The sequence below is a fragment of the Periophthalmus magnuspinnatus genome, chromosome 22 (assembly GCF_009829125.3).
Source record: "Periophthalmus magnuspinnatus isolate fPerMag1 chromosome 22, fPerMag1.2.pri, whole genome shotgun sequence".
Taxonomy (NCBI): domain Eukaryota; kingdom Metazoa; phylum Chordata; class Actinopteri; order Gobiiformes; family Gobiidae; genus Periophthalmus; species Periophthalmus magnuspinnatus.
Genome location: NC_047147.1, coordinates 19,153,999 through 19,175,480, shown reverse-complemented (window position 1 = coordinate 19,175,480; position 21,482 = coordinate 19,153,999). Strand labels below are relative to the sequence as shown.

At 38.4% G+C, this 21,482-nt stretch overlaps 1 protein-coding gene across 1 annotated transcript in view; it reads right to left on the bottom strand.

The window, feature by feature from the left end:
• Positions 1-21,482, bottom strand: part of myo10l1 (myosin X, like 1) — a 46,439-nt gene that overhangs the window by 15,846 nt on the left and 9,111 nt on the right. The window contains exons 3-23 of the mRNA XM_055231300.1: positions 18,384-18,542; positions 15,235-15,422; positions 13,634-13,768; positions 13,111-13,235; positions 12,798-12,811; positions 12,601-12,685; positions 12,390-12,496; positions 11,003-11,132; positions 9,918-10,036; positions 8,855-9,001; positions 8,675-8,775; positions 7,728-7,794; positions 7,293-7,385; positions 7,150-7,218; positions 5,918-6,000; positions 5,257-5,359; positions 4,274-4,354; positions 4,059-4,183; positions 3,101-3,218; positions 2,570-2,676; positions 2,219-2,489 (exon numbers count right to left, since the gene is read on the bottom strand). Coding sequence (XP_055087275.1) covers positions 2,219-2,489; positions 2,570-2,676; positions 3,101-3,218; positions 4,059-4,183; positions 4,274-4,354; positions 5,257-5,359; positions 5,918-6,000; positions 7,150-7,218; positions 7,293-7,385; positions 7,728-7,794; positions 8,675-8,775; positions 8,855-9,001; positions 9,918-10,036; positions 11,003-11,132; positions 12,390-12,496; positions 12,601-12,685; positions 12,798-12,811; positions 13,111-13,235; positions 13,634-13,768; positions 15,235-15,422; positions 18,384-18,542 — 2,427 coding nt within the window. The remainder of the gene's footprint in view (positions 1-2,218; positions 2,490-2,569; positions 2,677-3,100; positions 3,219-4,058; positions 4,184-4,273; positions 4,355-5,256; positions 5,360-5,917; positions 6,001-7,149; positions 7,219-7,292; positions 7,386-7,727; positions 7,795-8,674; positions 8,776-8,854; positions 9,002-9,917; positions 10,037-11,002; positions 11,133-12,389; positions 12,497-12,600; positions 12,686-12,797; positions 12,812-13,110; positions 13,236-13,633; positions 13,769-15,234; positions 15,423-18,383; positions 18,543-21,482) is intronic.

Sequence of the window (21,482 nt, the reverse complement as noted above, 5' to 3'; positions counted from 1 at the left end):
CAATGCAATGCAACAACACACGTCATGATGGTAAACTACTACTGCAGCCACAGCTGCCCTGGAGCAGACTCAAGGAAGCAAGGTTACCAGTCGCTGTGATCATGTAACCCAGGTTGAAATTCTGTCTTATTAAAAAAAGTTTTATTAAACTCCTGCTTTGACCTGCCGTATATATTTATTTCTGCCCTCCGTGTCTCATACGTGCCTTACGTAACCGCACCCCTAATCACGTGACCCGAGTCCGCCAATCACAGCACGCAGAGCACCTTTTCAATCTGTGCCGGCAGCTTCCCAGTCAGAGCTGTGAAAAGGTTAGTCTCAAACAATTAACAATATTCGCTCTTTTCTGTGTTTTGTAAGCTTCAACAAACTAAGTAGTCCACTTTTAATATTGTAGAGCTAACCTCCGGTCTGTGGGGAGTCCGTTTGCCGCCATCATGCGATGTTAAACTGAGGAATTGGTGAGTTTTGAATGAATGTAAAGCGCTGTTAGCATCCGACGCTAACTATCTTAGCATTAGCATGCTCGGGCTAACGTTGGTTCTTGTTTGTGCTTATTGTAAAACATATGCAATGCCTTTTTGGAGCATTTAGCACTTTCTTGTGAATTGATTATTCAATGTTTATGCCAGTAATTTAAGACCCAATTATTGCTAAATGGTTGTTTTAAATGTATTCATGTGAAAACCTGCAAGGTTAACACAGCACCTTGTTTAGAGATTATTTAATTGCAATTGAACAATTGTATTTTGAATGGTAATTTAATTCGTGTACACAATGGAATTGAGCAATGTAACTTAGTTCAGGTTAATTACTTTAGACATTTGATTTTTATTCAAGTCACTTAAGTAATCCTGTTTATTCAAATGCAGGCCAGGTGTTCTTGATTAGGATGGCGAGCTAAGACCGGAACCTACATCTTCATCTCACCCTACGGGTCTGGTAGGAGGCTGACACAGCCTGCCCCCCCACTCTTTCAATCTTTTGCTGACTTTTGTAACTGTAATCAAAGCCAATGGACACTATTCCAATGAACAATACAAATGGATACTACGCAAAGAACTCATACTCTCAAACATTGAAAAGTCGGTAGTAAGTGGACGCCACCTGTATGGAGTACTTCCTTTCATTTTCTTTTTGTTGCTACTAACTCATCTCGACCAACTAGTACTTAAAGTGCACTTACCTATTAAATCTGCAGAGTGTAAATATTCGGGGGTTTCATTATTGTTTTCATTATTATATTACTATTTTGTGTTTTGCTATTTTTGTTTCTTTAAATATTATGTTGTCACTTCAATATACGGTGCCAGTACCCAACATAATTCCTGCCTCCTGCTGCATTTCTTACTTACTACACCAGCTCCAGCAGTCGAATCCCAATCTTCTGATCTCAGTCAAACTCAGCCCAATTCACACAGTAACTTTTCCTTTTATTAATAAATATAAGTTAGCACGCAAATACATGCTACAATCAGTTGCCCTTCCATAGGTTGACATAAAATTTGGGTTATATTTGGATTTTGCCTATGAACACAGCAGTGGTGTCCTCTGGAAGTCAACATATTTTTTGAGGAATGAGACTAAAGAGTTTGGAGATAGTAACAAAGTGATACAATATAAAGTGTTAAAACTTTGAGGATTACAGGATCAACATCACTACATATAAAATTTAGATTGTTTTTGTCATGTTATTCAATATTTTCATGAATTTAAGTGACAAATGTAAAGCAAAGCTTAAGAGAAGCTTTGTTTCCACTGGTTTACTTTGGAGTGGATTGGTATGGTCCGAGAGTGTCTCCACTGTCTAAATTGAGCCGAACCATCAGGGGGATCTGGCCCACTTCAGCCCAGCAATTTCGATTAGGAGTGAGAATCAAAAAGCAGAAATAAACATCAAATAATACTCTCTCACCAAACGCTGACTTGATCTTGTGATGAAACATCATGTTTCCAATGATGGCAATTTATATGCTAAGCTGAGATGCAAATCAAAGCTAGCACGTTAGCAACAGTTGATATTTTCAGTGCATAACATATCTAACATGAGCCAAACCACAATGGAAGTAGTTTTGTGTTTAAACTAGCTTGGTCACGTAGCAGAGCCCTGCCCCTGGACCCAGAGTAGTGCCTGAAGCATGGAAACACAACTCGGCTACAGGAAGCTGCACCAATCAGACCAGCTCTAAGGCAAACTGACAATGGAAAAGATACTCACTGGACTGGCACTTGCCTTCTTCTCATCCGATTCATCCTTCTCTCCCTTCTCTGCTCCCTCCTTTTCCTCCTCCTCTTTCTTCTTCTGCTCCTCTCTCTTCCTCTTCTCTTCTCGTAGTTTTCTGACTCGGGCCCTTGCCACTTGTCCCCTACGGTGTTTCTGCAGCACCACCACTGCCTTTCTCTGTTTCACAAAGCGCTTTCTCAAAATATGTCTCCTCAAATGCTTCTGCAGGGTGATGACGCTGGCACGGGCACGCTTGAAGAACTTTCTGTTACAAAGGGAAAATTCAAAATGGTTGAAAGTAAATGCAGTGAAATATTGAATTGTAAAAAGAGATAAAAGGGCTACTTGGCAGAGAAGGTGAGGAGGTGAGCGCGGATTATCATGGCCGCTTGGCGCCTGATTTCATCCCTATCTTTTTCCAAGCGCTGCTCCAGAGATTCTTTCATAAAAACCTATGGAAAAAATACATTTGAATGAAAAATAGCAATAGCAAGTTGAAAGCTGTTTATTCTGTGGTAAACTAAATAGATTCAAACTTTACTGTCAATTAAAAGTCTGATAGCATTAAACAGTTTGAAGGAGCTGTACCTGATTTCTTCAAAACGGAACTAGTTCACTTTAAACAGTTTGTAGTGATCCAAAATTATTATTTTCATCTCCTTTGGCTTATGCATTCCTTAGCATATTTCACAACTTCAACCAGAGATATGCAGTCATGGTAATGTTAACAAAAATTTTATGCTAACACAGCACTTGCTGATTCTCAGAGGATAACACGGTCTCATTTTAACCATACTTATACAATATATCTGTACTGGAGCAAAACAAATCTCTGGTACTGTCACTTTAAGTAGAAACAGTGATGATTTGTCATACTTTTGTTTTGCCGAGCTGCCATTCCTTCTTGGTTTTGTCATATTTGAACAGAAGGTCAGTGCTGTTCTTCTTATCATCTCCATTCTTTGGCGCTTTGTCCTTGAGAATAATTTTATATCTGTTAAAAGAAAAAAATATGGGAAGAGTCATTGATCAGAGTTGAGAGAAATGTTGAAGTTACAGGAATCTTTAAACTGGGACAAATTATTATTTGACCTTTTATATTTTGTGGACAAAAGCACTGAGATTAAATGTTTGTTTGTTTAGCAGCAAGGAAGACAGTTATTAAAAAGTGGTTAAAGGCTGATGTCCCAACCCTGGACAAATGGCACAACCTGGTATACTCCATCTTTGTCATGGAACAGATTACAATGCACAACAGACCTCAAATGGATTTTTTATTTTTATTTTTTTTAACTTTTTTATGTATGTAAAAGAAACTTCTTAAATAAAAAAAAAATAATAATGAAAAAATACATTGAGCTTATTCTACCCTGCTTACTTTTTTCTGTAAACATGAATAAACCGCACTTTCTTTGGTGTGGGAATCCTGTTTCTTTCAATGGAGCACTTGGGGAAAGTTTTGCTGCTAAAATCTGACAAAGTAGGCTGATTTGTGTCAAATGTTCAGTGTATGTACAACAAGGCAACACTGCACCGATTCTCTGGGAGGCTTCAAAACGCCTCTGTAGTCCATATAGAACTTACTTGCTGTCAAGATCGGCAGCCCCATGCAAAAAAACACAATCCGAATGACGATGGCAGCGCTCATGGTAACTTCCGGAATAAGGTGAATATATATCAAAAATATTTCAAAGGTATTCATCTGGACAGTAATCAAGATATTCCAACTCCCATCCAGAAGTCATTTTCAATTTTCCTCAGTCTATTTAGCACCACTCCTCGATTACACACAAATACTGTAAAATTAAAGGAAAGGATTAAAAAAAAATTTTACCGTAAAAAGAAGTCTTTGAAAGTCCTGCGCACAGGAAACCCAGCGCGCCGGATCTTCACTGTCTCCAACATGCCAGAGTACCTCAGCTGGTTCAAAACTACCTCTGGGTCAAACTTGTTTGGATTCTGCAGGTAAATAAATACATGTAATTAGATTTGAACATATTAACACAATGAGAGCGTTTGAAAGGAGCAGATGACAGAATCGTGTCTCACCTTTTCCATGTTGGGTTTGATGCAGCGGATGAAGAAGGGGTTGGAGACGCTAAGGGTGGCCATCAGAGCATGGAGAGAGTCCTGGGACAAATGAGTGGACAGGTCATTATACTTAATTAGTAGAGATCAGATATGTTTTTTTTTTCATGGCCCGATGCCAATTATTTAGACTATAGTGTAACTGATGGGTGATAAGCTCTGCTGATATTTTTGGGTCGTACGGCTGTAGTTGACTAAAGAAATTCTTGGTTGATTAAAGACATGTCCTGCCAATCGATTATGCAACTAAAAAGACTACACCTGCAGGGGAAGTTCATGGGTTTAAACTGCCTTTTTACATATAAATACCAAAAAACACCAAATCTTTTACTAATTCACTCACTAACTTTCTGCTGTTGTCCCATGTAAATCCTCATCATCCACATAAAACAAAGTCGACTACTGCAAATTTTGGTCAACCTGGACACCATCAACAGATTAATTGATTAAACAACTGAAAGACTACAGCCCTACTGAGCCAATACTTTGGGCCAATTTTGATTATTTCCCCCAAATGATGCAATTTAAATTCAATAAAAACTCACTCACAATCTGTAGTAACGTTTTTGCTTTCTTTTGCCACCCAAATATTCAAATAAAGTTTTATGTGTCTTTTTAGGCAGCAGATCAGAGGTCCCCAAAAAAAGTCCAAAATCAAAATATCAGCAAACTATTATAGCCTATTTAATATTTAATTTCTGTTCATTTTATCTCTGCGTATAAGCCATTGGTATAACCTTTTTACAAAAAAAAGTAAATAGTCTTGTATATGGTCTTTTCCACCTTCAAGGCACTCAAAGCACTTCACATCAAGGAACCACTCACCTATTCACACACACATTCATGTTCACCTGAGGGAACTGGGATTGAACCACCAACCTGTGGCCAGTGGATCGGACCGCTCAACACATCTGGTATACACTGGTAGAGGTTCTGCCACTCACCCTGAACTGGGAGCTGACAGTAGGCTTGCGTCGGGCTGTTCCCATCTTCTCCTCATTGTTCCTGCTGCCCACTTTCTCAAACAGGTCGTAGATGAAGTCCAGTCTGGGAGATATTGTTGTTCAAAATTGTTATTAGCATTTTAGAAAGCCTATAGTTTAACCTGGGCTGGAGACAGGTCAGAATTCTATGGTAGATTTTGCCGTTTAACTGTCACATTGAAGATGTTTTGACCTAGTTTACGGTTAATCTCTGTAATTACTGGCCTTATTCACATGAAACAAAATCTCACAAAAAAGTTCAACGTCTTCTCTGCCAGTATAAATAAACAAAAGTGAAATTATTTGATCACAATAGCCTCAAAAAGTGGTGCCATTATACCGCCCCAGAGAGTTGTCAGTTGAAAGGACTTAACTAACATGTTTGTGGACACAATCTCAGACAAATAATAAGGTTCACCAACTCCCATAGAGTTATATAGGCCCCTGCCCTCCATCTGAAATTATGACATCATCAGATCCTAGGGTTAGTGGCTTCATGGGTGGACAGGAAGGGAGGTGGGGCCTTCCTCCCTTCCTCAGTCTATGAGGTCTTAAATCATAATGCCAATAACAATATAACTGCACTGGGTGAATGTAATTGGATGTGTTATATGAGACATACCTGCTGTCTTTGAGCATGTTCAAAATATCATCTCTGAACGTGTCCCTGTTCTTCTCCAGGACGCCTTTGACGTCATAGAGTACCTAGTAAACACAAACAAAAGTCAAGTACTTTTAAAGAAGGCATATTGTGTTTTTGTCTGCTATATAGTTTTAATCTATGACACCCGTAAATGTTATATTTTGGACAGTTTGAATCATAATATTGATCTAAAAAGCCTTCATAAAAGAAACAATAGTCCCAAGTTGGAAATTATGGAGCCCAATGAGTTATTAAAAGCCGATTCTCATCTGCCCCTTTACAGTACGTCGTCATAAACGTTATTACATCAAAGAACCAAGAACCATGCTGTCAGTCCCTCTTATGGTTAGCTGCACATCATACATTTGTGTCAAAATGGTTACGCAATGCTGCAGAATCCTACGCAAGGTAAAACTGGAGAAATATGTGTGTACGTCACAGTAGGCGTGAACCAGTGGTGGTGAAAACAGAGGTTGATTGGAGCAATGGCGTCTTGAATAATGGAGTATAAATATTACTCAAACAGAATGACTCTAAATAGATCTTGGAGAGGGTAACTGAGAAGGGGAAGCAACTATCAAATGGTTAAAAGCTCTGAAAAGTCAGTTATGCAGAATATGTCTCTTTTACAGTGGTGGATGAAGTATTCAGTTTTGTTACTTAAGTAAATGCTACAGAAGTAAAAAATGACTCAAACAAAAGTAAAAATATCACATGAAAAAATCTGCTTAAGAAAAAGTATTTAAGTACCCATTTAAAAATGTACTTTAAAGTGTAAAAAGTTTAAGTATTTCATACAGGTGTTGCATGTTAAATATCATGATATTGATTAAAAACAGATTTTGGTCAACAGCACAAATCCATTTCTTAATATTTCATATGAATTTTATGTATTTACTTTTGTTTGCTCAAAGAGCTTAAACTCGAAAAACTTTAGTCAGGAGGTTACCACAAACATGGTAAAAAATAACTATTTAAATCATATGAAAACTGCTTTTTTTTACCTTTCAGCCCTGTTCAAAAATGTAGTGGAGTAGAAAGTACAGATACTGCTCTCAAATGTAGTGAAGTAAAAGTAAAATGTACCCACTGTAAAATGTACTTAAGTAAAGTACAAATACCAAAAAATTGTACTTGAGTACAGTACTTCACTGCATGTACTTCTTTACTGTCCACCTCTGCCCCTTTAATACAAGTGTGCCCCCTCTCACCTCTCCAGCGTAGTGCTTGATTCCAAACTGGTGGTCTGCTAGCCTGGGCTTCACATAGTACGGGTTGGTCTGTGATAAACAAAAGACACTGGTTAGATCTGAGATACAGAATATGTTTTATAAATCATATTCAAATGACTGACTGAATGTCGACTGTGCAGCTTCTCCAGCAGTGTAAAGTCTGTGCCTTTGGGAAATCGACTTTCTTCATTCACCAGAGCCAATAAGCCCAGTTTCTGTGGAGAGGATTTGTAAATGTGGATTAAAGAATAAAAAAAGACATGATATGACAATGTGACTTAGTTTTTTTTACTTATTAGACTTGGGTAGTTCTAGGAAAATGTGTCTTTGCGTATGACCTACATTTCAATCAGTGTAATCAGTGAGGAGTTGGACTAGGGAGACCACCTGTTCCTCTTTTGGTTGTTCTGCACAACTATTTAGGTCCCTGCCCCTCCTCCCACTTATTTTGAGTTCCACTTTCCACTATGCCTCCAAGTATATGCAAAATATGTGGTAATAAAAAGTGAATTCAACAGTATAACTATTACAACGTTCTCTCAAAATAAAAATCTTACTTTCTCAATGAGATCCAGGCACTCAGCATTGTCCATCCAGTCAATGGCATCCCACTGGACCCCCTCCCTGTGGAAAAATAATGATAATTGTTACATATGTATTTATTAGTTAAAGCTACACTATGTAACTTTTCTGGTACGGGTGCGCACCATCAACTTGACTTCATGAAGATGTTATTGCTGTGTTTTAAATGTTTCACGGTAGGGCTTTAAATGTGTCTCTACCTTTTCTTCCATTTTGCTGAAATGAACCTTTAAAACATGCATTCTTACTTTGAGTGGTATTGCCACTCCACAGATCTGACCTGTAACTTTTCCTGCTGGCATTACCTGCTTGGATTCATAGAGATAGATCGGTGGAACCATGGAACATTCCAGGCAAAGCAATAACATTTTGAAACATGTAAACAACCTATATTAAGCTGTTGTTTGATCTGTGTTATAATGTTATTTTCTCCTCACAAATATACTTGAGAGTTGTGTTTTGTTTCATTCACACATGTTTAACACACAAACCCTGCATATTTAGGCTGAGTTTCTCTATTAAACTGAAAATACAACCTTGTGATGTCATGTGGTAACACAGGAATTTCTCCACTGTGTTTTTAAACCCCATACACCTTCACTAGAATCATTTGGATGATTTCAGCCCTAGAATTGCCAATCTCTACTGAACTAAACGTAAAAGCTAGTTAACTTGAAAACTACTGGACAATATGACATCACAAGGTGGAACAGGACATTTTGAGCTTTGGAGAGGAAGAATAATAATGAAGTCTTACTCAAACATGAATGAAACAAAAGACATCTCCAGGGACTGTAGGTTTTCGATGAGGTAACAACATTATAACATTACTTAAAGCTCACAAGAGTAAATTTTGTGTAATACGGGACCTGTCAAAAAAGTTACACAATGTACCTTTAATACATCATTACAGTTACTAGACCTGTTGTATTCCAGCTGCTCCAGAGAGAAGATATGTTTATTGAAGTACTCTTGAAGCTTCTCATTGGCGTAGTTGATGTTAAACTGTTCAAAGCGATTCACCTAATGCAAAAATATTAAATACAAGGTTAACATGACAATATTCAGTAAGTAAGTGCTGGTAAGTAAAATGAAAAAATACCTCAAAATTCTCAAAACCAAATATATCCAGAATTCCAATGGATTTGAAATTCTCCTTCCCTTTGATTTTCTGGTTTATTTTAAGTATGATCCATGAGAAACACTGGGAGTACAACGCCATGGCAACCGAGTCCCGGGAATCAACAGCCTGGAGAAAAGCAAAAGGAGTGGTTAGTGCCAGTGTTCATTTTGATGATTCAAATATTTTTGTCATAATTTTTGTCGTATTTTTGCGTACTAAAGCGAAATAAAACTAAATAAAATGTAATCCTAATGACTACAAGTATGACAAAAAAGTACATACATTTCCACTGACCAAAACAAACAATAAAAACTAAACAGAAATGCATGAAAGTGAGGACTAGATCAAAGTTAAAGTGATCGCATATAACTTTTCTGGAGGTGGAAGGTATATTTTTTAGCAAAAAAGCCACACTTTCATTCACACATGTTTAACACACAAACCCTGCATATTTAGGATGAGTTTGTTTTCAAACTGAAAACACTCTGTTCCACCTTGTGATGTCACATGGTAATACAGGAAGTGCGCCAATGTGTTTTTAAACTCCATACACTTGAATTATTTGGATGATTTCAGCCCTGGAATTTCCTGTCTCTGCTGAACAAAATATAAACTAAATAAAAACTACCACTATGTGATATCACAAGGTGGAGCAGAGCATTTTGAGCTTTGGAGATGTAGAGAGACTAATAATAAAGGGTCACTCAAATGTGCGTGAATGAAACAAAAACAAAAAAAACTCCAGGTATGTTTTTGAGGGGGTAACAACATAATAGTTACAAGAGTATTTTTTTCATAATATAGGACCTTTAAATATTTGAATCTCAAAGCTCCATATATGACCATATATAGACATATAGAATTTTTTATAGTTCAAATATGTTTGGCAAAAACTACTGTGGTTTGAGTCAACTAAATTAGAATTAAAAATCATTTTCAACTAAAGACTAAAATAAAATTGTCTTGTCAAAAATGAACAGTGATTAGAGTTGTTGTGCTGTAGTAGCCGTGTTGTATCGCTCAGAAGAGTGAGGGGGGTAACCTGCTCGATGGTGAGGGGGGAGCAGATCTCTTCTCCCCTCAGGATAATAGATCGCTGTGTCAGCACTTCAGATAGTTGAAAGGCGTCCAGCCCCAAGAGCTCACTGACGTTTGTGACCACTGAAAGATGAGGAGAGTAAAGGGAGTTAGACATGGTTATATTATAATGGTTATATAGCAATCTGAATTAACACAATCAGTAAATCACAAAAGCTGCAGGTTTTGAAGTACAACAAACAACAAAATCTCCTTATATGTATGGTATCCCACAATATTCAGCCCCATTGTGCACATCCTAAACACGTCCTGGAGAGTTACAACATGAGACATTTTTGAACAGAGACATATGAGCCAGAGTCTGATTTTTTTTTTTATTATCCTATGTACGGTAAGTGCAGAGCAGTTGGGGGTGGGTCAAACAGACATTTTCTGAGCACTCAAGCCTCAAATGCAGAACAGTACATGATAATACTTGAACATCCTTGAATCAATCAAAATAGGGGGAGAGAGGGGGTGGAAGAAAGAGAGAGAGGGGGGGTGAGAGAAAGAAAGAGACAGTGAGAGAGAGTATAAGAGGGAGAGAAACAGTGAGAGAGAGTGAGACAGAGGTGACAGAAAGAGAGAGAGTGAGAGAAAGTATGAGAAGGAGAGTATGAGAGAGAAGGTGAGAAAAACACACAGAGAGAGAGTGAGAGAGTATGAGATACTGAGAGAGGGGCTGAGAGAAAGAGAGAGAGTGTGTGAGAGAGTATGAGAGAGTGAGAGATGGGGTGAGAGAAAGAACAAGAATGTGTAAGAGAGAGGGAGTGAGTGAGAGGGAAAGGTTAAGAGAGAGTTTTTGTGAGAAAGAGTGAGAGAGAAAGAACTTTAGACAAAAAGAGTGAAAGTGAGAGAGAGAGAGAAAACGGGGAAAAGAGTATGAGAGAGAGAGAGAGAGGAAATGAGTGAAAGTGAAAGGTTAGAGAGAAAGAACGGGAGAGAGTGGGAGAGGTAGAGAGATACAAGATAATGCTTGAACTTGCTTGAATCTATCAAACTATAACTATGAGAACACAATCTGGTGTACATCACTATAGTTTTAATTACCTTGTTTGGTGGTGATCTGAGCGCCCCCTGCTGTCATGAACTCAATGTTGCCCAGCTGTAGGACTCCAGACAGTAGCTTGAACATGTCTCGGATCTCCTCCTCAGTGAACTGTAGCACCTTCAGAGCTTCCTGTACTCACAACAGAAATCAATAATGAGACACTACCAGAGGCTTTTCAGGCTGCTCTAACTATAAGGCTCTAATGCTCTGTGTAAATACTGACAGTGACACACAACATGACAGATGGTGAATAAAAGCAAAAAAAAAAAAAATTAATTCATGATTCAGAATGGATAAATGAGCAGAAAGTGTAGTAAAGTAATTAAAATGGTCGAGATTTGTGCAAGCTTGACAAAAATCATGAGAAGACATTAAACTTTACTACTGCATCAATATAAAAAACAAGTAGATAATTTGCTTCTAGGGTACCATCAGGAGCATCAGAGGTGATCAATTTAAGTGGTGTTCAAAACAGCCAAGTTGCGGTTTGAATATGAGTTTAGCAAACCTGCTGACACCTAACTTGTTTTAAGATCAAATTTGCGACTACACTAGGACCAAACCTAGAACTTAACCTGGACTAAACCAGGACTAAACCAAGTGTATACTGGAGTTAAACCTGTCTCAAGTCTGAATACACCATAACTAGTTTTTGGTTTTACAGCTTAAACCACCAAAAAGACAATTGGAAGTGTTTCATGCCTATTAAGAATTTTACATTCTATCCATTCTTAGGCATTCAAAGCACTTTACATCAAAGAACTGCTCACCATTTAGAGGTGGGTTAAGTGTCTTGCCCAAGGACACAACCACAGTATTAATTTGTGGAAGATGGAATTACACCACCAACCTGTGGGTCAGTGGATCTGACCGTTCAACCAATGATGTTTATGTCGAGAGCGGGATTCAAACCGCCAACCTTCGGATCAGGGGGCAAACATTTTACCAACTTACTGTCTATCATTATTACTACATGGCTTTGCTGGGTTGGTCACACCCAATCTGTCAATACTAAATAGTACCAGTACAGATGTACTACACAAATACACAATACACACAAAAAAAGAAAATTATTTGCTGGTGGAGGATCAGCCATCTGCTTGTCTCCATGGGAATGTTATTGCTTTGCTTGGAATATTCCACAGCATGGCATTAAACAAACACATCCCTCTTGCTGATGTTTTTATTCCTCAAAAATGACTTGAAAAAGATATATCTTTACTCAGAAACATTTTATCCAAAGGGAAAACATCGCCATGGAGACAGAAAGGCGGCGGACTCTCAGGCAGAAAAGCTACATTGTGCACTTTTAATACGTACATAAAATGTGAAATGTAAATTAAATCTATTATGTCCATATCTTCATAGCTGTTTACTGATGCTCACCATGACACTGTTGAAAAGCTCCTTATCGTTCAGGCTCTTGTCTTTACAACATCCTGCCTGACTGAGGTAGTGGAAAGACTCAGCTCCTTCTTCCAAAAAGTACTGACCTGAAAACACATTTATAAACATAGAGATGTAACGGGTGTAATTATGTAATGGAAATACCCTAAGTTATATTTGTTCATTGTTGCTGATGTGTTGGCTGGCTTACTTCTGTGCTCCTTTGTAGCCCCTGCCAATAGTGCGTAGAAGATATGGTAGTTTCTCTCCCCTGGGTTTTGCCGTACAACACGATTCTACAGCAAAATCAATACAACAAAACACATTTCATGAGAGTTACAGTAAAGACATATGATTTTTAATAAGAGAGGACTGAAGAGGTGCAGCGCATGTCCTCAGGCAGGTTACCTTCTCCAGTAAATCTGTGACACCGGGTCAAGGACATCATATAAATAAATACTTGTATTTACTGGCCAGTGAATTATTATTTCCATTGGGAGTCTGTTCTGACCAGATGCCCGAGCACTCAGCAGCATTTTCCCTAAATAAATCAACAGTGGCGTGAACCGATGGTCTCATGTGTGCAGCCTTCAAAGGTGGTGACACAGCATCACAGCGCTGCTCTGAGTGTAACTAGAACTAAAGTGCTCCACACAGCAGGTGCAGCTGGACCGGGTGTGGTCTGAGTGGGGTGTGACAGACCCATATGAGTGAAGGATACAGTCGATGACACAGCCTCCCTGGATGTTGCCACACTCAGAGAAGTGCAGCTGGATGAACTTCCCAAAGCGACTGGAGTTGTTGTTGTAAACAGTCTTAGCGTTTCCAAAGGCTTCCATTATGGGGCTGTAGACACAAAAGGAGAGGATTATAGTATTTATCAGAGCTATTTATTCCCTCATGACGCAGAGCTGTTACTGAAATTGGTGCAAATTGGATTAAAAAATACAATCTCTGTAGATTTATTATTAGATAACTGTGAGTTTCACAATTTCTGTTGAAAGTTGCATTTTATCCCTACTAGTATAGCATACTGTTTCTGTGTTTTTGGGTAAGACCCCTGCACCATTACAACAAGTGTAATGACAGTGTAGTGACTGTGTAGTGCATAATGTCTATTACTACTTAGTGTACTGGACAATACAGTACTAACGATCTGCTATTACAAATATTTGAAGAAAAAGCTGTTTAAAATGCATTTAGATGTGGCTTAATTGTGTGATACTGATGAATATGCTCATAACCTGCTCTGTACAATGGCCTGCTCCACTCTCGTGGTCTTCTCCGAGGCGGGGGTCCCGGCTGAGTTCTGACTCATCTCCGACAGGAACTGGAGCAACAGTTTGGTGCTCTCAGTCTTCCCCGCTCCGGACTCTCCACTGAAACAGACACATGTGTACAACAGAGATGGAGGGAGAATGAGAGAGAGACAGCAAGAGAGTGACAGTAAGAGAAAGAGAGAGAAAGAGATAGAGGGGGTGAGAGAAAGAGGGAGAGAGTGAGAGAGGGGGTGAGAGAAAGAGAGAGACCGAGAGAAAGAGTATGAGAGAGAATGAAATAGACTTTTAATCTGATGAACAGGCCCTGACCTTCTGTAACCTTCCACTATCTCATTTAGTGTGATTAATGCATGTGGAGCTTTGATATTTGCAGGAGCAGTTTATCTCAGACAGTGACTAAGCACACAGTGTAATTGTAATCCAAAATACAAACAAACATTAGACAAAACCAGCTCAATAATATGCCAAGTCATGCAGTTTTTAAGCATATATATAGCAAATATATAGTTTAAACAAATAAAAGTCTTCATGGTAACCTAACAATGCTTAATAATAGTATCTATAAATGTAAGACATGTAATTCTTTGAAAAATTGGGTAGCATGTTCTCTTCAGGTTTTGTAATCTTAGTAGTAGTAAGCAATAGATGGCAGTAGAAGTAGTTTGCCTGCCAAATCCAGAAGATGATCTTCCATCTGTATTTTTTATACAGATTGAGTTCAGTCTGGTCCCCATGTCCTCTGTTGCATCTCAAGCCTGGGCAAACGTGATTGTCCAATCAGATCTGTTTTTTTTCAGTGACACATGTGAAACGAAAAAGCTCATTGGTCACCTGTGATTTACAGATATCACATTTATCTCACCTCAGATTAACAGAGTTTAATGCTTCACTCACTGAGTCTGCAGAAATCTGCCATGTTTTTCAGCCCCCTACTATACTTTTGTCCTGTATTTTTTCTGATACAGGTGGACCATACCTGTACCAGATTGGCTAATCCACCTGTCAACCACGCCCATCTAAAAACAGGGAGATTCATCAGTGATCAGACTCACATCTTTGTAAAGTACTGATGAGGTGTGTATTCTGGATCCCAGACAAAGAACTAATAGAAAATCTTGAAATGTAGTACTAGTTATTTTCCATAATAACTAAATACAGAACAAATAAAGTATTATGCTATAATTAAAAAAAAAAATCATAACACTCAAATAGCAATCAAACTGCACTATGTAACTTCCACCACTGGCTTGTCTCCATGGCGATGTTATTACTTTGCCTGAAATGTTCCACAGAGCTGACCTGTAGCTTAGCCTGGTGTAACTCCATCAGAAAAGTTACGCAATACACCTTTAATTTGCTATCTATTGTATTTATTTAGTCTAACAACCACGCACTATCCTTTCATCAACTAAAATCAATTTGTTTGAGCAGCTCCTGTCGCATAACCTTGGATTTTATTAGGTCCACATAGGCAATCAAACACCCTCCATTAGGCATATTAATTATCTTATTTTTATTGTTGCCGGGAGACCAATGTGGGTCAGAGCGTATGAAATTCTCCCCACCTGATGAGGACACACTGGCTGTCATGGCGTTTCCAGATGCAGCGGTAGCATTCGTTAGCTACAGCGAAGATGTGAGGGGGGAGCTCTCCAAACTGGTGCCTGGAATACTGGTGCACCTTCTCCAGGTCGTACAAGCCCGAGATCTGCTTATACGGGTTCACTGCGGCCAGGATACTGCCGATGTTGGTCTGGAGAAACAGAGCCAAAATAGGTACTTGAGAGTAGATTTTACCTTGCAAAAAAGAGAAATAAATAAAGCTATATTTTTGTCTTTTAAAGGGCCTATACTTTCTGATCTATGTTATAATGTTGTTTCCTTATTATACCTGGAGTTGTGTTTTGTTTCATTCACACAGTAATCCTTTATTATTAGTGTGCCAACATCAAAGCTCAAAAGGCTCTGTTCCACCTTGTGATGTCATGTAGTGGTAGATATCAAATTAACATCTACCCTTTACTTTTAGTTCAGTAGAGATAGGCAAATTCAGGGCTAAAATCATCCAAAGGATCTAGTGAATGTGTATGGACCACAAAGGACCACTTCCTGTATTACCACATGATATCACAAGGTGGAATAGAGTGTTTTCTGTTTGAGGCCTAAATATGCAGGATTTGTGTGTTCAACATGTGAGTGAAACAAAACACAACTCCAGGTCTGTTAGTGATGAGGAAACAACATTATAACATAGATCAGAAAACAGTGTAATATGGGCCCTTTAAGAATGATTCAGGCTTAGTAATGGCCTAACCCTAACATCTAATTTTAACCCCTTCATTAGATAGTTACAAATCCTACAAATCATTTTAACAAACTATTTGTTATTTTATTAAGGCTAATTAAGGGGTATGTATTATATAGTGGTACTAATCTTTTCTCTGTATTGTTTTGTATATATACAAGCCCAGTCGCTCCATTTGAGATCTGAACATGAAGTTAGACTGCGCCAAGCAATAATTTGCTTTCATCTGGTAGAGTTGGGCAGTAACTCAAAGGTTTCAAAGGCAGTCGTCCAAATGACTTCCTATTGCTCTGTATTATTCTTTAGCGTGACAGTGACAACTATTTATATGCTAAGAAAATAAAACACAACAGACAATATTTATTACAATTCAAAATATTGTAGATTGTAAAGGTTGGATAGAAACCCTGCGGTCCTCATCTGTGTGAAGGCGATTTGATATACAGTGTACTTAAAGAGAATCAATGATCCTGTAAAATATGCCTGGGCTAGTTCCAAATAGCATTTAATGTGTCAGCTAATGGAAGCTGGACAAAAGCTGGATGAAACAATGATGCATCACTGTGTTAAGTCAGCACTAAAAGTTACAGAGCCCTTTGATCAATATATAAATAAAAAATACTGCCTCTAGTGGTCATTTGAAATATAGTTCACCATCAATATTATAGAAAAAATTTGAAAATGGCGTACTTCTTATATTAATCAATCGCTAGTCTGTGCTGCTGATATTAATGCTGACAGAATTAGCTAAATCTAGTCAGTGGTAGGGAGTATTATACCTCTGATGACAAGGGCCAACAAAACGAGGACTGAGCTGGCAGTGTGGCGCTGACGAGGCACAGCAATGTAATTTCTCTACCACCAATGCATACTGTTTTTCTGTCCTTGGGCAAGACACTTCACCCATGTTGCCTATGTATGATAGAACCTCCTAACTTCTGAATGTTTTCAATCTAGTCATGTACTTGATTGGGGTGTGCAGCTTTTAATATCTGTAATAAAAGGGTAAGGAAATTTTCTGAGCACTCAAGCCTCAGAAGCACAACAATACAGGATTATTCAAACATGCCTTAATCAGTCGAAATACTACTCTAAACTAGGGTTGTCAAAAGTGTTGAAGATCAGATACTAACCAATACTAAAACTAGTATCAACTAACTAGACGACATCAATACTAAAAAGCCACATTCACAGGACAGAAATGAACCTTTTCTGAATAGAATGATCTTGATTTGTACCAGAACTAGACCACATAGACTAGTATATGCCCATGGACCACTATGGAACCTACCTGGACCTACGATTTAATGTTGACAATTATATTCTATTCTCTAAAGAAAGAGTGTTTTTTATTATCATCATTGTAGTATTGTAATCAGTATCAAGTCTATTCCTCAGCATCGAAATCAAGTTTGAAATTTTAGTATCATGATAACACTACACTAAACTTAACTAATGATGAGGGAACGCTGTTACCACGTGGTTAAAAGCTCATAAATGTCCATTTCACAGAACATGCCTCCTTAATGAACCATATCTGCTCCTGGTTCAAATGAGTCAAACTTCAAATGTCACCTGCAATTGCCATCGTTTATAAAATATCAAAGAGCATTCTGGGGCACAATGTGTTTTTAGAAACTGCTAAATGTTAGGTCAGCGCCCTTTCACTGTCATATTCCACTGTATTTGCCCAAAGTCCACAGTTAGTGATATGCATGACACAGAAAGAGACTCGTGCCGTGGTGAATTCTTGTGATCAGTTTAGGGGAAATCCTTGTATGGATAATATTTCATCATCTAGATTAGATCACATAGAGAGACTGACTGCTGGACTATAATCCTTCAGGTTTGACACTGTTCAGGCTGCGGCGAGTGCGTCTGACAGTTCTATGTGATAAAGATGGAAATACTGTAACAGAACCACATCCAGGCAGTTAGTGGTCAGTAGTAGAATTGATATTGACTAGAAATTGAGTTTAGCCTGCAAAAAATCCATAGCAGGAGTCATGCCTCGCACATTCTAGTTAGTCTTTCAAAATAATAATACTGGAATAATATTTGAATTCTACCTGGCATTTAATACTAGCTAAACCTGATATCTTGGTGTTTTATTGTTCTTTCCTATGTTATCTATATATTAGTTGGGTTTTTTTGTTGACTTTTATGTGAAGCACGTTGGTCAGCTGAAGTTGTTTTAAATGTGCTATAGAAATTAACTTTTGAACTGAATTGTATTTTGGAGATGAATTACAAATGAAATGTCACCTCATTGTCTCCCTTTTGCAGAACAAAGATGTATTTTCATTATTTGTTATATATTAAAACAGACTTGGAACAGGGAAATTTTAAAGCTCTCTACAAACAAAGTAGGTTGCATTTGACAGGAGTAGTGCTAACAGCTGCACTCACATAGATGTTGTCCTTCTGGTAGCGCTGGTACAGGTTGTGCATGATGGCCGCCTCATGGAGCTCAGCCAGGGCCGACATGTCCTCCACTCCATCAATACTGGACTGGTGCATGGCATAGACCTTCTCCCTCGTGACCTCCGCTGTCTGGAGGTACAGCACCTGCACACACAAAAGGAGCACACGTTTAATCAGTAAATAGTCAATACCTTGCAACGTCCTGACACAATTTAGTTACAATGTCTCTATGTATGAATTTACTATTAATTAATGGCCCTGTATGCGATTTTTTTCCCATATATTTGTCTTGCCCCAGTACAGATATGGTGTATAAGCAGCTCTGGGGGTCAAAATAAGTCTTTTGCGTGTTTCCTGCATCTAATTATAAAGAATAATCAGGAAGCGTGTGTTAGCATGTTGTTGTTAGCTTTACTTACATGCAAAACTCTGCTGTAGTCTCTGAGAGTAGAGAAAAGTGCTTATAAACTCATCATGGTGAATAATTAGGATGCCCAGAATACATAAGTTCAGTGAGGAATAACTTTGGACCACTGCAAGCTGTTTAAAATGAACAAGTTTGTTTTTAAGACAATAAAAATCAGGGATGCCTAGTGCACAAGAAGAAATATGGCAGTTGGCAAGCATATGGCAAGTAAGCATTTTCTGTTTTAAAAGTATTCATTTGTTTTAATTATATTGGCGCTCAACTTTCATTTTTTAGCCAAAGGACATATATCTATTTTTCTTTTTCCACATGATTTTTTTCCCCCTAAAACTTGTTTTGATTCACCCCTGCAACTGGAAACAAAATGTCTCCGGACACGCTGTACCTACACTTGACATAATCGGCAAAAACAGACGAGAATTAGGTCACACACAAAGAGAGACAGCGTAACAGATCTAACATGACACCTCACCCACAGGTAGAGCCTCGGGGTGCACAGGCCATGCTAACACCACACCTAGCATGCACAAGCACACATAAGCTAAAAGCCTATGACTATTTTATGTCACTTTTCACCGCAAGCTAAAATAAACAAGATACAATAGGCTAGTATTTGTTGCCAGTATTTTTGATAAAGAAAGATTAAAAAGCTTACATGTGAACAAAAATGTGATTTTTATTTTATTTATTTTTTTGCGTATACCAACCTAGAATTTAAAATTAGCCAAAAACAAATTTCAAATGTTTTCGCCTCAACAGTTACTCCAGACAGCAGCCATTTTGACAAATTAGCTGCTATGCTAGCAAATTGCCAATATCAATTACTTAGAATTCAGAGAAAGATATTAATATATCTGGATTGATAGGTAGTCAGATTTATATTATTTCCCCAAATTATGTAATTTAAATTAACTACAAACTCAAGCACCACTCTTTTTTTTTTTTTTTTTTTACCACAAACCTTTCAGACAGCTGTATAGTCACATTATGTGCATCTTTTTTCTCTAGTGTTCTTTAGGCAGCAGGCTGGCCAAAACAAAATATCGGCCTGTGCTGGGCATTTAAACTCGACAGGCTAGCTGATATGCTAAAAAGTTACTTTTGCAATGTACTACAACTACCCTAGCCAAATTTGTAACGCTTCCTTGCTAGCTTGTTAGCAGTGCTGGTTAAAAGGGCATTTGTGCTGAAACATTAGTAGCAGATGTTGTGTCTGTCTGCTGAGAGTGGGAGAAGGGAAGTGCTGGAGGCGTTTAGACATCTTGCACTTAAATAAATCTACTTCTCTCCACTTAAGAGCTCTTCATTGAGGCTATGCTAGCTCAGTGCAGGGCTGCTGCGTGCAGACACATCTCACGGCTAGAAAGCACTCATCCAACTGTGTACAACTCAAATGCCAAATGTGACCTACTAACACAAACCTGAGTACTACTATCTTAAATATAACCAGACAAAATTTTCTGGACTGTAGCCTGTGCAGATAAGATTGAATCACTAGTCTCGCTCAAATAAGTGAGGCGTCTTGACCTAATTATTATTATTAATTATTATTATTATTATTATTTGTCATTCCTGGTTCCTGGTTTGACTTGCTTTATATAGGCCTATTAAATGCGCCACAATCTTTTTTATTATAAGAAGCAGTCTGTAGGTCTTGTCCATTATTTGCAGTACAGACAAAAAGCTTGAAAGAGTGAAGGTATTAGATTTGAATTAGTGATGTAATGTTCATGAACGAGCCGGCTCTTTTAACATGAAGGTTTGAACCGAATTACAGGTCAATCTATGTTCCTACCCTCACCTATGGTCATGAGCTTTGGGTAATAACCAAAAGGACAACTTCGCGGTTACAAGTGACCAAAACGGGTTTCCTCTGCAGGGTGGCTTGGCGCTCCCTTAGAGATAGGGTGAGGAGCTCAGTCACACTGGACGAGCTCGGAGTAGAGCCGCTGCTCCTACACATTGAGCGGAGCCAGCTAAAGTGGCCCGGGCATATGTTCCGGATTCCCCTGGATGCCTCCCTGGGGAGGTGTTCCGGGCATGTCCCACCGGGAGGAGGCCCCAGGGAAGACCCAAGACACACTAGAGAGACTATGTCTCTCGGCTGGTTTGGGAACGCCTTGGGGTCCCACCGGAGGAGCTGGAGCATGTGTCTGGGGTGAAGGAAGTCTGGGAGTTCCTGCTTAGACTGCTGCCCCCGCAACCCAGCCCCAGATAAGCAGAAGAAAATGGATGTATGGATGGATCAACATTATTTTGAATATACATATTTAAAAATACAAAACTTACAATCTTTCAAATGAGGGTACAAATTTATATTCATACACTAGTCACTTCAGTTTGTCTACTACCTACTCTACTTATTTTACCTAATCAAATACATTTAAAGACACGTTTTGGCACACATCATCTGATTATCATTATCACTATACCAGTGGAGGAATGTAACCAAGTAAATGTAGTAAAGTACTGTACTTAAGTAAAAATTGTAGGTATCTGTACATTTTTTGCCTTTACTTCATTACATTTGAGAAAAGGTATCTATACTTTCTACTCCACTACATTTTGGATTTTTGTGATAGTTTGAAACCTGCTGAAAAGTCTGAGGGGTTTATTTTTGTCCAGGTCATAGTTTGAGCAAACAAAAAATACAAATA